We start from the raw sequence: 16,740 nt of genomic DNA on the forward strand, positions 1-16,740 counted from the left end.
ACTTACATTGTATTTTCCCCGTTTAAAAGGGGAGCTAACCGCCTGTTAGGACTTTGAAAGACGGACGTTAGAGTACGTTACACTTGTTTGAATATGCACAATATTCTCTGGAAAAGGTGGTAGATGAAACTGTACGCGGACAGGCTTTTTATTTGAGTATATCAGGGAGCTTACCTGGCGGTTTGACTGGTTAACTGCATGTAAAACAATTCGAAGACATATTTTAGTCACAAATTGAACTTGTGCTTTCCTGCTGAAGTTAGCTATGGCCATAACGAAGTCTAAAATAGCTATAGGTCTTTTAGTGGTAGGGCTTTTGACTGTAGTTTTCGGGACTGTTCTTGTGTTCGTGGGTCCGCTTATTATCGACGACCAAATAGTAAAGGTAAGTTTCTCTGAAGGCTGAGACCATGTCCGACAGCGTCGAGGTTTATTATAGCCTTTGGACGTTCAGGCATTGCAAATATTTGTGTAACATATGGAAACCAACTTGGACAGTGGCACATTAGAAGTGACCTACATACATACATCTGTGTTTTTGTAAACTGTAATAAAAACCCTATATTTGGGAGCCCGTGTTAAATAAAACAACGATTTTCCCCACAGACCCGGCTTTATACCGTTTCTGATATTAATGTAGCCAGTAATATCGGAAATCTAGCATTAATCCAACCCAAATTAAGTGCTTTTTTTATTCTATTTTTTAAAACATTACATTAAATTTTATTATATGTTTATTTTACGTGTGCCCTGTACAAAGGGTATAGTACATTAGGTTAAGGTTTTCTTTGCTATTTCATTTTATTAAACGTAATCATTTATCAAACTGAGCAAATAAGTAGACATTTCTGTGCTGAAAGATGGTCCCCTGATTTGTGCACTTTTCACTTACAAAGCCACATGCCCACATCTGCAGAAGAGCTGTAGTAAAACTTAATATGTAAATGTAAAGATGTTCATTATTTTTTTCAGTTACCTCTCAGGTAATTATTCGGATACCTTTTTTTATTATTATTTTTTCACTCATTACACTGCTATGTGCTGTTTGTGATTGATCATTTTGAGTTTTATCTCTAAATTCAAACTTTCTATGCTGAATAGATGGTGGTCTTATTTTATACTATAATTCTGGATGAAGGGTACTAAAAGTTTCATTATATTTAGATATAATATTAAGCTATTATATTTACATATAATAGGGATACAACTTTATTTTTCTTGTCAGTTGTGCTTTTGCGTAATTCGTTATTTGATCAAATGAACAGCACGTTATGAGGTAATGGATTTAGGGTACAACACAACTCTACATTTTGTTAATTTTTTTTCTTATACTTTGCATTTGTATTTCACACAGAATATAGAAATCAACCCCAAAAATGAACTCTCCTATACTATGTGGAAGGATATACCTGTGCCATTCTTCATGTCCATTTATTTTTTCAACATCACCAATCCTGATGAGATACTGGCAGGAGGGAAGCCCGAGGTTAAACAAAGAGGTCCATATGTGTACAGGTGTGTGGTGATTTTTATCAAGTTTTCAACTACTCATAAAGTGTGTAATCATCTCGGTCATTGTGCATATATACCTACTGTTAGAGATGTGTCTGTTGTGGGTGGTCTGAATAACATTCTCCATTTCATGCGCAATCTGATATATTTTTATTGAAAAATGTTATTTTTATGTGCATGCATCATTTTTGATACACTACTGCTCAAATGTGTCACTAATAATATTTATACCTTGTATAATGAAATAATGAATGGAAAAGTTAAATTGATGTTACTCTCTTATTTTGAGAGTGTGAAATGTTAAAAAGTAGCAATTGTCACTAAATAAATAAATAAGTTAAATCTTAAATCTTGATCAATAAAACTGTTTGATGAATAGTTGTATTTTAACACATAAGAGTCCAGTTCACCATAAAATCTAATTATAAGACCAAAGAAACAACATAGAACATACATTTTTCATATATCTTTTCTTATTCTGTAATTATTTTTGGCTTACAATCTCAATGTAACCTAAATATCACAAGAGCCATTTTGAAACTTGTATTTCTTCATTTTGTTCTTGAAATGGGATCAGAATGCGTTGTATGTATTTGGACATGCCAAGCATTTGAATGGTTATAATGGTTGGAATACACACTCTTAAAAACAAAAATATGCTTTTAAAATAAGCATTTCTATTGTCTAGGTACTCACCAAGCACACCATCAGTCTGTAAATGAGGTCACACACACACACATTCACATAACATAGTAATGTGACCGCATCCAGGACTTTCAGTAAATATCACTTAGAGACATCATGATTTAAAGTGAAGGATAAAGCTATGTAGGGAACTTTCCAGACCTTAAAAAATGTTTGTGACACATATGTTAACATGTGCTCTGATGGGTTAAGTATATCTGGATATCAAATTTATTGAATGTATATTAATTTATTAATATTATTAATATGTTTGAGTTATAACAGCTTCTTACAAAAAATTGATAGAATATATGTATCTAATTTGAAATATTTTATAATTATGCCACTAACAAAGGGCAAAGGTTTATAAACAAATATAAACCAGTTCCAGTTTTGCAGATCACTGGATGTTAAAGATATATATGTGTATGTATATATAGGGATATATAGGGAGAGAGAGCGCATGTTATGAGCTTGACTCGTTCCAGGATAAATGCCATCGTGGTTTCCTTACTGTGGTTTCCTGTTTTATAAAACAGTCGTGTGACTTTATGTTTACGGAAGCCCCTTTTTACCCCTTATAACACTCAAATCATGCGTGCAATCAGGATATGTGAGGCAAACTCGTGTCTGTCTGTTAAACATGTGACTTAAAAAAAAATTATAATAATATTTGATATTAAGTTCTTACATTTGCAAAATATTTTCTTCTTGGTTCACTTTTCAGTGAGAAACGATGGAAAGACAACATCACATTCCACGCCAACAAAACAGTTTCATATCGTGAATATCGGCAGTATTTCTTTGAGGAGAGCATGTCTGTAGGCGATGAGTCTGATGTGGTCACCATTCCAAATATGCTGGTATTGGTAAGATGTTCAAGAAACTGCATTTTGTACACTGTGTAAGAGGTGAAAAACATGCAAATCATACAGTAATACATTTCAATGTAAAACAGCAAATACAGACAAAAGAGGATCCAGTTGCACAAGAAAGGGTCCAAGGGGGAAAAAATGCTGAATATAGCCACTTTTGAGAATTGGCCAGTGTAAGCCAGATCTGAGGCACCTAGAAGTGAAAAGATTAGAGAAACTGTTTTTTTTTTATATTTATTTATTTTTGCCATTTTCCTTAATTCCTAACTTATTTTTCCCTCACTCATTGTATTTATTGTTCAGTTTAACCTTGTCTCTGTGCTCTCACACAAAAATGGATGCAGCACTGTGATTGAAGAGACCCAGACTAGAAGGCATGATTATTCTCAATTGCCTGCTCACTACATAAGACACAGCACAAATTCAGAATGACTCATTTTACCCCAAGTTTTCAGACTTGGTCAGATACCAAAAAACCTACTACAAGGAGAAAATACCAACATTTGTTGGTTTATTTCCCCAAGAAGACACCCTACCCCTAGGCAAAACAGGGAAATTCTGAATGTTGTTAGTAGTTGCATTGAGAAACAAAGAGGTCAGTTTTTTTTCATCAGTTATGATTCATTTTGTAATGTATTAAACATTGAGTTTGTGTTGTCTGGGTTGTGATAGAAAATATATATGGGTCACTTGGGGGAAGAAACTTAAAGAGCAAGAGATGGACGAGAGTGTAACTGTAAAAGCCAAAGGTGCAATTGTACGGTCAGTGGAGATGATTAAATTAATAATGAGTATAGAAACAAGGAGGTAATCTTATTGATATTGCTGAGCTGTGTGTATGTTTCAAAGATTTAACTGATTAATTCAGCATTACTCCCAAAGTCTGTTCTATAACATCAGATTTTCTTGTTTATGTGGCTTTTAGGGGGCATCTGTGATGATGGAGAACATGCCCTTTGCGGTGCGGGCTTTGATGAGTCTCACATTCAGTTCCTATGACGAAGGCCCCTTCTTGACTAAAACAGTAGGTGAGCTCATGTGGGGCTACGACAGCAAATTGGTGGACTTCCTCAACCAGTACTTCCCTGGCATGCTACCTATCAGTGGGAAATTTGGACTGTTTGCTGAGGTTGGTAATGTTTTTGAATGGACATTTAGCATTCTAAAACAACAGTCAAACTAAATCCTTGGTTTCACACATTCTGGGTGAGTGACAAAGGATGTGTGTTAAGTGTTGCAGCTATAACTCATGTACTTAATCTATTTTATGCCTGTTCAAATGTGTAAAATACTATGGTAAAGCTATAACAACTAACAATACTAGTTTTTATCTTATCTGTATTTGTCCAATTATAGTTTAACAACTCCAACACTGGATTGTTCACCGTTTTTACTGGTCAAGGTGACATCAGTAAAGTTCACAATGTGGACACCTGGAATGGCTTGAAGCAAGTGAGTTTACAATGTCAATGTAGAGAGCCCTGCACCAGCTACCAATATTTTTGGTCCCAATTTTATTTAAATTTTTTTCTAACATTTTTTTTTCTAATACACCAGGTAAACTACTGGAGTTCTGAACAGTGTAACATGATCAATGGGACAGCAGGTCAGATGTGGCCTCCATTTATGACCACAGAATCCACTCTGCCATTTTACAGCCCAGATGCTTGCAGGTACTGTTTCTCTACACAAATGAGTTTGTGTGCAGCTACTATTGTGATTGTGATTTATTGTTTGTAAATTAAAATCAAAGCTTAATTTGCAGCTTTTGAACTGGAAGACAGGCCTTAATACAAATACCACCTGCAAGTAAACATGTTCTACATAATTAGGGTAAATGTCCCGAATGAAATGTAGGATGATAAACATTGCACATTTGAGATATGAAAATTGCTCTTTTTTCCCTTTAAATTGCAATTCTAATGGAATATATATATATATATATATATATATATATTCAGCCCTGCTTCAGTTATTCGTTTTGTGACAGAATTGGGCAATGTTTTCTTTTTTTAATTCTAATAATAAATTCCTTTCATTTAAAAAATGAATAAGAGCTTAATCTTATTTAATTCAGCTGTTAGGTTGAGTGCCAGTTTATTAAACATAAATGCATCAACAGAATTCCATGGGGGTCTTTAATGAAATTTCTGTTATATGCTTGGGTCAAACTGAACAGCCCTGTTCAGAACAGCTGAATACAGCCACTTTTGAGAACAAGCCTCTGTGTAAGCCAGATTTGAGGCACCCAGAAATTGTGCGAAGAGCAGAAACACTGTTAATATATTTATTTATTTCATTTTTCCTTATTCCTATTCCCTTTTTCTTGTTATTTTTATAATCACTCATTGTGTTTGTTGCTTGGTTTAACCTTGTCTTTGTGCTCTCCCATAAACATGGGTGCAGCCCTGGGATTGAAGAGACCCAGACTAGGAGGCAGGACTACTCTCAGTTGCCTGCTCACTACATAAGACAACTTTTATCAAATTGTCAAAAAAAATTTTATTTGTTAATATACATCAATTGTGGTCTGCAGCACATTCCAAAAAAGTGGGCATAGAAAAGCATTTACAAATTTGCAATGATACCATTAATTTTCATTAAGTGTAAAAGGGTCATAATTGCAACTTCAATTCAAAATTCTACCCATATTCTTTGTGGTGGACAGGTGAGGATTATAGAAAAGCCAGTCTGGTACTTGTACCCTTCTTTTCTGCCACCATGCCTTTGTAAGATGTGATTTTTAAATTGTCTTGTTGAAAAATGCATGGACAGCCCTTAAACAATTGTGTCTTGAAAGTAGCGCATGAAGATATCAGTGTACATTACACATGTATGCTGCCATCACAGAAGTGTAAATTACATTTACCAAGGGCACTGACACAATGGCATACCACCAAAGGCTTTTGATAACAGTCTGAATGGTTCATTCCTTCTTTGGTCTAGAGCCAACAGCTTCCATTTCTTCCAAAAAAAGTTTTAGAAACCTGAGTCTTCAGAATGTCTCCACTGTGTGACGGTCAAGCTCAGAGAAGTCGACACGGCTTCTTAACCACGACATGGTTAACATAATGCTTCTTTTTTTGTTGTTGTTGTTTTTCTTTTTGTTTTGTTTTTGCACAGAAAGTCTGAAGCATTTGTGAATATAAATCAGTACTGTAGTGATTGAAAAAGGGTTGCCAAAGTAATCCTTTACCGCGTGGTTACGTCAGATATTCATGAATGCTGGTACTTGATGCAGTGACATCTGAGGGCTTGAAGATCACAGATGTTCTGGTTAGCCTTGTGCCCTATATGCACTGAAAGTCCTCTCAAATTCCTTGAGTTGTTTAATGATATTATGCACTGTAGTGGGAGAGATATGCAAATCCCTTCCGGTCTTACATTGAGGAACTTTTTTTATTTTAACATAAACATACAGTCATTTTCACATGCGTTTGTGGACATCTTTGGTCCTCAGAGGCTCGGCCTTTTGCAGATACTGCTTATTGGACAAAATCATGATTAAAATCACCTGGTTAAAATAATTTTTGAGCCCCCAATTGCCCTGTCCTAGCTTTTTTTGGAATGTGTTACAGGCCTATAATGCAGGGATCAATGTATATTAACAAATTAAATGAAGTCAACTGGACAAAATATGAAAACATCTCATAGCTACTGCTAAGTCAGGAAAACTTGAGTGAGAAAAGATTTTCTTTTATGTTTATTATTTCCAGGGTCATTTAGAAAGGGGCAATTTTGACATATCAAGTATTTAACTTGCTCTTCCACTCAGAAAAAGAAGGAAAACTATAAAAATATACAATGCTTACTCCATGTTTACTCTAGTCCAAATTAATATAGACGCACCTGTCACTATTCCTGTCCAATGATTTTCAGAAAATGAAATTGCAGAAGTGTCATCACCAGAATAAAATCGTTGCTTTTATTAGTTGAAATGATTAGATTTGCTCCCTTTATTTGATCAGTAGTTATAATGAGTTTGGGGGACATTGTCCTGAGCCTAGTCCCAAGTTATCTTTCTGATAAAGTATTGTTTGCATTGCAAATATATGTATATCGCTTACATGTTTTTCAGATCAATGGAACTGGTTTACCACAGGCCAGGGACAATGGAAGGCATTCCTGTGTATCGTTTTGTGGCTCCAAAGACTCTGTTTGCCAATGGTTCAGATTACCCTCCGAATGAAGGTTTCTGCCCTTGCAGACAGTCAGGTCTTTTGAATGTTAGCACCTGCCGACACAGTGAGTGTCCTCATGCTAATACACTATATACGTATGAAGTGTATGTTTTTAGCATTTAGTAATATCTAATAAAACCCTTACAATTTTGCTTAGATTTTATGCTCAATCTTGGATTTAGTTCTTTAAGCATTTAAATTCTCTTAGGGAATGCACAGTTCACGTGCTGTTAACACATGCAATGTTCATGTTCAGAATTCCGTAACGGCTATTGCTTTTGAGGATAGACAAGCTTTACAGAATGTTGGCAAAAATCCAGTTGAACCTAATGATGTGTAACCACACAACATCTATTCAAAATCCACAAATTGAGTGAATTAATTAATTAATGATTGCAGATTTTGTGTTTGTGTATTAGAATAAAACAATCTCTCACCAGTGTAACCTTTTCAACATGATAATCTAATCATTTTTTGTAGGAACTTGGGTCAGAATCCATTACTATTTCTTATTAGCTTCAAACAGAAGCTTGTCTAACTCAGCTGGAGTTACGTCACAGGAAATACTCTGCGGTATCATTAAGCATTTCTAACCTAAGCCATTGTTGATATTTATATTTATTTGCCTATAACAGGTAGTGCACGTCACTTCACAAGTTGAGCTTAAAATTGTAATGGTAGATGTGTCTCTCTCTCTATCCATCCATTTATTTATTTTTACTTTTTTTATTTTATATTATTTATTACAAGGCTAATTAACTGCACACACATGCATTCTTTTACCACCATCTTATCATATTCTAAAATAAAACGAGGCATGGTTAATGTGAGTAATTTTGCTCTTTCCTACCAGAATCCCCTGTGTATATCTCCCACCCCCATTTCTATAACGGTGATCCTGCCCTAAAGGACACGGTGAAGGGACTTAGCCCTAACGAAGAGGAACATGGGCTCTTTATTGACATACATCCAGTAAGTAGGAATGTACAAATACCTGAATGCTTCATTTACAACATAATGACACATACACAGTACTGTGCAAAATTTTAGACACCAGAGATTAAGTTTTTAAAAGCTATTTACCAGAGCAGTAAGTGCTTATTTGCTAAAACAACAAACAAGCAAACAACAAATAATGGTCAACATTAGAATAAAACCAAATAACATTATTCCAGTGTGATATTCTGTGTGTGAATGTGGTGGTTTAACTATTTCCAAATCTCTCATATCCAAATCTCCAAATCATATCCAATACCTAATTGTATCAGTTAATAAATAATGATTTTAAATAATGCGTGCTGTTGATTTCACAACTTTTTGCAAATCAAGGAGAATCTGAACAAAATATTGTTCTTCAAACTCACTCACACCTACTACTTTATAAAAAAAAAAAGATCTTATATTTCTTATTTGTTTTATATTATGATTTTTTTTGTATTTACTGTGTTTATATACAGCTTTATACAAGCACCATGCTTACTGAGAAGGCATTAGTTTAAATATATATAATTATCTTATGTGCCGAACACTTCTGCACAGTACTGTATGGTGTAACCAATATTTTTATAAATGGACCCAGTCCTGGATTTCAAGATTAATAATTAAATGACAAAAACAAAAGCTGCATACAGGCATTTACATTTTATAGATGGTTAAAGTTAAAAGTACATTTGTCCTTTACTCATAAAATGCATAACCATATAGCATATGATTTTTGTGGTGCTCATGTTCACATCAAGAATGTGTTCAAGACAATTCCTTGAATAGAAAAAAATCAATCATGAGTGCAAATTTAATTGTTTGCCTAAACCTATAGGTGGTGAAGTGTAAATGGAACATCCTGTAATTTTCCAAATTTTAGATGCATGAAATAGAGTTTATATCTGCTTTAATGTTCTTTTCTTAGTGTCCCTCTTATCAGAGTTCACTTGAATTAGTTTAAAAAGGTGTGATTGCCTCAGAAGAGGCATAAGATTTGTACTCACTGACCTCTTACAGTGGCCACCAATGAGACAAGGTCAACTAAAAGAAGGGATAAACCTTTTAATGCACTGGATCATATGGTTAATTGATATATAGAGCAGAAGTCAATACAATGCAGAGGCAATGACTATACCTTAAGCATGCAGACTGAAAAGTAGATTGAGCTTTATCACTCAAGGTTGTTGGCTATGGCAGTATGGCTGAGATCTTAACACAAATTTTACAGCCCATTTTATAGATAAAGCAGTTAGGAATTATCTAAATTTGCTGGGTAAATATTCCCTTTTCCCTCAGATTGCTTACCTTCTAGTCTATCACCACTAGTCTCAAGTGTTGACACTGAAGATTTACTGCATGTCAAGTCTTTACTGCCTGTAGCTTTGTTTCATTTCGTATTGTTTTATTGACATAACTCAGGATCCAGAGACTGAATAGGGGTTGTTTATATCTAGATTCACAATTTACAGGTTCATTTGATCACGTTAATGATTGCTTAAGTAGTGCCTGCAGTAACAGTATGGACATCTGATACGCTAATTGGAAGCTGATAAGAATATCATGGCTTCATTATGATTATCATGGCATTTTATGGGTTTTTTTATGGCCTTTCAAAAGCAAGTGGCCCGTTATAAAGAAATTGACAGCTCTGAAGATTTCATTGGGTAATATTGTAAACTTTGCTCTTGGGTATGATCCCAGTCTGACAAATCAGCTAAAAGTTCTTCAGCGCTATCGCCTGTTAACATGGCCAATAAATAACTAGAGGTTCTATGATTAGAATTGTTAGCAGTACCCTCTGCTTTGTGCTGTCTGAAGTAGACCTGCATTTTATGGCCAGAATATTACAAAAATGTTTTAGTGCAAATAGATTCTAATGTAACTTGGACGTTTTGTTAGTATGATGTTTTGTACTGAATGACAACAGTAGACTATATGTTCCATAAAGGATCAGAGAGACTTTGCTACACAGATAAAGATATGATAAGATAGCATCCTCTTTATGAGCTCTGATTAGCAGCGAAGAGCCAAAACATCCAGTGAATTGTGCAATCATGACTCAGATGTTATCCTATTAAGTGCATTTTCCGGATACATTTCCAGATCAGGATGTTCGCAGAATTTTTGCCGTACATGCATAAGCCGTGAAAGCCTGGTGTCGCCAAAAACGTATTCCTTGAGCAGGACTTTCACTTCTGGGACAAGTTCATTGAATGTGAATTTGTGCAAAGTTGCTTATAAGCTTGCACTTGTGCTTAAGCACAATCCCAGCCACAGGGTCCAGAAACAAATTATTTTACTGTCAATTTTAGACGTACAAAACAACCCTGATTACTACCAGACACTACTTTTAGGCTGTCATCAGTTGCTTCTTATTGAGTAGGTTTCTAAGCATTCTTCAGGAATGATTCTTGTGATCTGGTCATTCTTCACATATGAGGAGAAATAAAAACATAAATTTCATTTAGATTCAAAATAGTTCACAAGAATGTTATTAATATTTCCTGGTAAATTTTCTGCAAGTTTTTAAAGACATCTGCAGCAATATTTTTCATTTTTCCAAAGTTCAGTCTTTTGATACATTTCATTTCATACATTCTGTGATGTTGCGTATATATATAGATAGATAGATGGAGAGAGAGAGAGATTTTAAAAAAAAACTATTAATTAATTTACCAACTAAAATTGTACGTCCAAGGTATGCACACTGTCTAATATCATTCAAAGTATATTATGCTCCTGCCTTGTTTTATTTTTTATTTTTATTTTTTTAACAGGAGACTGGAATACCTATGAATGTTTCTATTAAGCTGCAACTTAACCTGCTAATTAAACGGGTGCCAGGAATAACGTAAGTATAACCTTTCACCTGAATGAGTGACCATGTTGTATTCTGGTTCATTTGAATTTGCAGTAATTTAAACTAAAGCAACAATCATTTTTATCGGTTTATATCTACATACACAGGACTTTTAAAGCATTTTAGGTCAAGCTCTGATTTTTGTCTATTCCTATTCCCAGGCAAACTGGCAAAATAGCTGAAGTGGTGATGCCTATGATCTGGTTTGGAGAGGTGTGTCTTGCCCTCATAATCTCTATAATTGTGATGGATTTTTTATCTCAATTAATACATTTAATATATTATCATAGACTACAACAAAAGCATTGAAATGAATTGTTGCTAAAAATCATTATACTTATTCTTTATATAAAATCATTTTAAATCATTATTTCATTTGTTTTTAAGTAGAACAGGAAATGTTTTATGATATGAATTTGAAGAAAAATAACAATCCTGTATTTCTACCGTCTTGTCTTGCTGAACATAGATTGTTTAAAAATGTATAAACATGGACTTGTTTATACATGGTCCATATTAATGTATATAGAAAATGTAATTCATTATTTGCTTTACTCTATATTAATTGGGCATGTGGTTGCTTTTAAATTCTGCAGCAACATTGTTGCTAATCAACAAGTAATCCAATCTGTTGATATGTTAAAAAAACATATATCTTAATGTTTATTAATTTATATATCTACTTAGTAACTTTCATATTTATTGATACAAATATATCAGTACTAAGGCAGGAAACTGCCTTTCCATTCTTCTCAGAGTGGCTACATTGATGGCCCTGTACTCGCTACCTTCCGTACCAACCTGGTGATCATGCCCTTGGTGATGAAGTATATGCAGTATATCTTCATTGGATTTGGACTGGGATGCATCATTGGAGCTGCAGTTTTGATGCTGTGCCAAAAGGTATGTCACTTAACATTTCATAACATCCCCTATCAAAATGTGCTTTGTTGCTTTTTGAGATGCTGCAGTATTAAAATGCTAATTCTTTGCAACCGTTCTGGTTTAAAATAATCAGTGAAGATTCTAAAATGGCTGTAGAGTTTAAGAATTAAGGTATCATTGCTGTCCAAAAAAAATCTCAAATAAGTAACTTTACAGGAGAAGAGAAAAAAACCTTAAAAACTTACAATGGAAGTGTAAAAATATTTTATTCTAAGTAATTTTGGCACATTTCTTCATCAAGAAATTTTCACACGATGTGAAGGACAGCTGCTGTGTTTAAATGATGTAGTAAACAAAAAATCACACACATAACTGGACAGATATGGAAAGATATATAATTTTATTTATCATGGTATTATTTATAATGTAGGTTTAATTATCATTAACCTAAAATATCTCTTTGCAAATAGTGTAATATTACACAGTATATTTTATTGTATTGCCATTGAACATAGTGTTTATTAGAAATACATATTGCAATACTTAAATATTGACTATATATGACGTATAAATTGAGTTTTAAACAATGTTGGTCCCAAGATTTTCAAAACAATTAGGTTGTACTAGGTAAGTTAAATGCCAGATATTTGTTTCTGTGCCTCTTCCCCAGTTTGTAGCACTTGCATGTCCTTGTCCTTTATTGTACAACTGTTTTACTATCTTCTTAAGTCACTTTGCTTTGACTTATCTGTGACTGTTCTTGCTGTTGCACAGCTGCTGCTCTATGTTTTGATTTATTCTGAAGCAGAGAAACAGTTGAACAATGTCTTTTACAGATAACCAAGAAAAGGAGCAAACCTGGAGTTATAGAAGACAAGGCGGTCAGCTATTTTGTTGTTGTTCTTTTGGAAGTACCGCAGTCTAATAAACAACTGAATCTGAATTTTTACAAATATTTTTGATTGTATATTTCAAAAGCTGATTCCAAAAAAAGTTGATTCATGGCCCATTTCTTTTTCATCGGCTCGTTGTTCAGTAAATGACCTCCGTGATCTTATGTAAAGTGAACGTGATTCCTCATACCCTTGCTAGACTGACTCTATACAAGTTTAAAAACTGGATCAAACCCATTAGGCACTTGATTTAACCACAGCATGATCTTAAGCCACCTGCATGCTTCTTATCTCGTCACCTGCATGCCCCCAGCCACTTCCTCTAGGAACCAGCACAACTCTTATAACAATGTCTGATCACCCACAATTAAACAAACGCAAGGCAAATTTATAGTGTTTGAGCTTTTGGCGGTCCAATCAAAAGCATGTCCACCCACCCGAATTTTAAACAAGGTTTGATTATTCTTTTAGGAAAACGTAAAAGGCACAAAACACGACTCAAGTGCCACAGAGAAGCAGACTGACAAATATAGACTGAAAGACTCAGGTGGGTTTATTTGGGGGCTGCAATATGCCTCATTTTCAACCTCTTCTTTTCTAGCTTCTGGTAACAGACCAAAAGCAGAACAAGTAAGCACTTAACACACAGATGCACATTCTCTGTGATCTTTAAACTACTGCACCTTCATTATTTAATTTAATTCTTTGTCTCATCACTGACTGGCTTTACCATTATCACTCTGAATGACTGATCACGTGCTCATGTACACAGCTTGCAGTTCAGAGGTAGAATTACACTGACCACTGACGCTGACCATTTTTTATTTTAATTTATTTAAATACATTTAAATGGTACGTTATGGAAAAAAAATATTGTTATCTGCATATGTCTAATAACATGGTACAAAGAGTCATTGTGATTCTGCATCTTACGTGGGTAAGAGGCACTTCAGAACTGACTCCTCGTTATAGGTGTCTCCAATCCCAGCGCTGGAACGGTGTTTATGTGAGAGCTCAAAGATGAGGTTAAACAAAACCAAACAAACACAACAAGCACAGAGAAATATATTTACTGATTAAAAACTGAAAAAATGAGAATGAAAATGGGTTTGAAGTAAAGAGTGGCTCATTCTGAGGTCAGATGTGGCTCATTCTAATTGAATAGAACAGGAGCTGAAATAGGGATGTCTAGGCAGGGTAAGAAAGATGCTGTCTTGTTTGCTCCTTTTGGTATTTTGAACAATGCATGCCACAGATATTTTAAGGCCTCTACAGGATTCTGAAAATGTGTGGAAAGAGCTGTAATATGTACCCTGTAAGGTCAAAGCTCAGACTCCCCCCACCTCCCTGTGGTATTTAAGTCATAAAGAGTTCTTGTTCATTAATATGTGTATAATGTGGCAGAAAATTAAAATCTGTAGTACTTTGGTCTGCCTATACTCAAGTAGGGCGTATAATTACAGTTGCACAATAAAATTCTGTAGCATGTGTTGTAATGCTAAATTAATTGTTGGCCAGTTTCTGTGCTGCGTAGATGCAGAGTTCCATATGTTTGGCATTTTTGGCATTAACATCAGCACAAAAACAGTGCCAGAAGCTTCATGGCATGGGTTCCCATGGCTGAGCAGCTGCCTGCAAGTCTAATATCACCCAACACAATGAAAATTGCCAAATGGAGTGGTATAAAGCAGGCCACTACTGGGTTCTAGAGCAGTGAAAACATTTTCTGAGTGATGAACCACGTTTCTCTGTCTGGCATTCTGATAGATGAGTCTGGGTTTTGGCAAATACCAGGAAAGTGTTACCTGCATAACTGCATTGTGATAATTGTATATTTTTCAGTGAAGGTGGAAATACCAAGATATTTTGGACTACATTTGAAATATTTACATTTGAAATATGTACTTCTAAACTTTATGGGGACCATTTGGTAAACGTCATTTTTCTGTTCCCTGCATGACTGTGCCCCAGTGCACAAAGCAAGGTCCATAAAGGCATGGTTGGGTAAGTTTGGTGTGGAAGATCTTTAGCATCCTGCACAGTGGATCCCCTCGAACACCTTTGGGATGAACAAGAACAGAGATTGCAATCCAGGCCTTCTTGTCCATCATCAGTGTCTGACCTCACAAACACTTTTCTAGATAAATGGGCAAATTTCCCAGAGATATACAACAAATTCTTGTACAAAGCCTTCTCATAAAATTGTGGAAATACTTATAACAGCAAAAGGGGTACCAACTTAACATTAATGTATATGACTTTAGAATGGGATGATGCTAACATCATACAAAACAATGAAACGGTATATTGAGTGTATACAGTATGTGGACTTTTATGAGTTATGCAGTTGTTTATGACTTTACATGTGCAAATGTTTCCCTTCGGTTTCTCATTTAAAATTCAAGTCTAAACTAATGTTTGTTTTAAAAACCACATCTTGCATATAATGTATGCTAACACTTTCTTCTCCATGTTTTTAGATGACAAGTAAGAAGACTGACCCGTCCTGCAAAGACGTGGATTCAAGTACTTCGGACAATGAGAAAACTCCACTGCTACACAACTCCTAAGACTAGAGTAGCTAATTGGTACCCATAGTACTGTATCATCATCTCACTGCTCTTCCTAACCATGGGAAACACCCTGAGGTTTCTGTGTTGACAAAGAAAAAAGTTACTAGCTGTAATCATTTAAAACTGGAAGTACAATAGTAGTAGCACAATTTATTAAATTTCTCCACAGCCCCGATATAATACATTTGCAAAGATATTTGGGGATTCAGTTAGAAAATATCATACATAATACATGCTTAATGGACTCAGGTCATGAGGAGTCAAATAATCTTAAACAGACTCGAGCTTTCTGACATATGGTAATCTAAAAATGGATAAAAGTATGTTTCAAAGCCAAAAGCAGTAGCAAGTAAACAGTATCTTTCTTGAAAATAATTTCGCCAGTGTTTTAGGGAAATGGGTGATGAATTATGCATGCACTTACTGATTTCAGGTAAAAGGAAAACGAAGTACTTTTTTAAAATAAAGGCTGACAACTGCCATATGTTTATGGACACTGTTTAGGGACTTTTACAGGGATGTAGTTTCTCTTATGCAGGAGGTGCTGTGAGTTTACTGTTTATAAATAATAACATAAAAGCTGGTTGATTGCCAATGTTTAGATCACAAGAAATACAGATTTTTGTGGTCTTTTTTCCCTCAGTCTTTTTCCATTAATACCTCTCGCTCCTAGACACTCACTGCACTTTTTATAGATTTTGTTAACACTTCCTACGACATGCAGGACTGTACTTTATACAATAAACAGGTTATTTTGTAAAGATGAATCTAATTTACAGAATGATACATGAATAGAAACCTTTTACCAAGTAACTTTATTGATTATAAATTCTTGGTGTATGTAATAGCCACATGAACCATCGGCTATTTTCAAACATCAAAATATTCAGTAAACAGCACAGATACTTGAATGTATTTAATGTGAAATGTACAATATGAAAACATTGTTGATTTGTCTTGTGAAATGTGCCATTTGTCTTTAAATTGTATTCAAAACTTAAACATGGAAATAAATTTTTCTACTGAAATATTTTGTTATTTAATATGTAAATGTAGTTATTAATAGTTTAGGGCAGTTTATGATTATTATGATCATTTAATTTGTGCTAAACATTTTGCCACTATTTTTAAACTATAAAAGGATGTGGGGAGGACGTGGATAAATGCAGTGTGAATGGGAGATTGTTACCACTAGGAGGCGCTCAAACACCAAACTAACTAATGGTGGAGGAACTTCAGGTATTGAAAACTTCACTTGCTATTGTTAGGAGTTTTGGGACATGTTCATTTTTGTGG

The 16,740-nt window shown here is 34.7% G+C and overlaps 1 protein-coding gene across 2 annotated transcripts; it reads left to right on the forward strand.

Annotated features, from left to right (window-relative positions):
• scarb1 (scavenger receptor class B, member 1) lies at positions 1-16,445 on the forward strand. Of its 2 annotated transcripts, none has more exons than XM_066651275.1 (12): positions 1-385; positions 1,355-1,515; positions 2,924-3,065; positions 3,997-4,200; positions 4,428-4,523; positions 4,629-4,744; positions 7,150-7,316; positions 8,106-8,224; positions 11,011-11,084; positions 11,255-11,306; positions 11,850-11,996; positions 12,815-13,357. In XM_066651275.1, the coding sequence occupies exons 1-12, from the start codon at positions 266-268 to the stop codon at positions 12,938-12,940; spliced, it is 1,524 nt and encodes a 507-aa protein (XP_066507372.1). In that variant the 5' UTR covers positions 1-265; the 3' UTR covers positions 12,941-13,357. The 2 variants fall into 2 exon arrangements, with proteins under 2 accessions (XP_066507372.1, XP_066507373.1); XM_066651276.1 differs by lacking the exon at positions 12,815-13,357 and adding an exon at positions 15,352-16,445 and having other exon boundaries at positions 2-385.
• Positions 16,446-16,740: the final 295 nt, after the last annotated feature.

Source organism: Hoplias malabaricus, chromosome 18 (genome assembly GCF_029633855.1).
Source record: "Hoplias malabaricus isolate fHopMal1 chromosome 18, fHopMal1.hap1, whole genome shotgun sequence".
Taxonomy (NCBI): Eukaryota; Metazoa; Chordata; class Actinopteri; order Characiformes; family Erythrinidae; genus Hoplias; species Hoplias malabaricus.

What these genes read in the sequence shown, in the direction of transcription:
- scarb1 (XM_066651275.1), top strand. Translation starts at nt 266, where the DNA reads ATGGCCATAACGAAGTCTAAAATAGCTATAGGTCTTTTAGTGGTAGGG. An exon ending in CCTGGAATGGCTTGAAGCAA is followed by an intron (nt 4,524 to 4,628) that starts GTGAGTTTACAA and finishes CTAATACACCAG; the next exon opens with GTAAACTACTGGAGTTCTGA. An exon ending in TGTTAGCACCTGCCGACACA is followed by an intron (nt 7,317 to 8,105) that starts GTGAGTGTCCTC and finishes CTTTCCTACCAG; the next exon opens with AATCCCCTGTGTATATCTCC.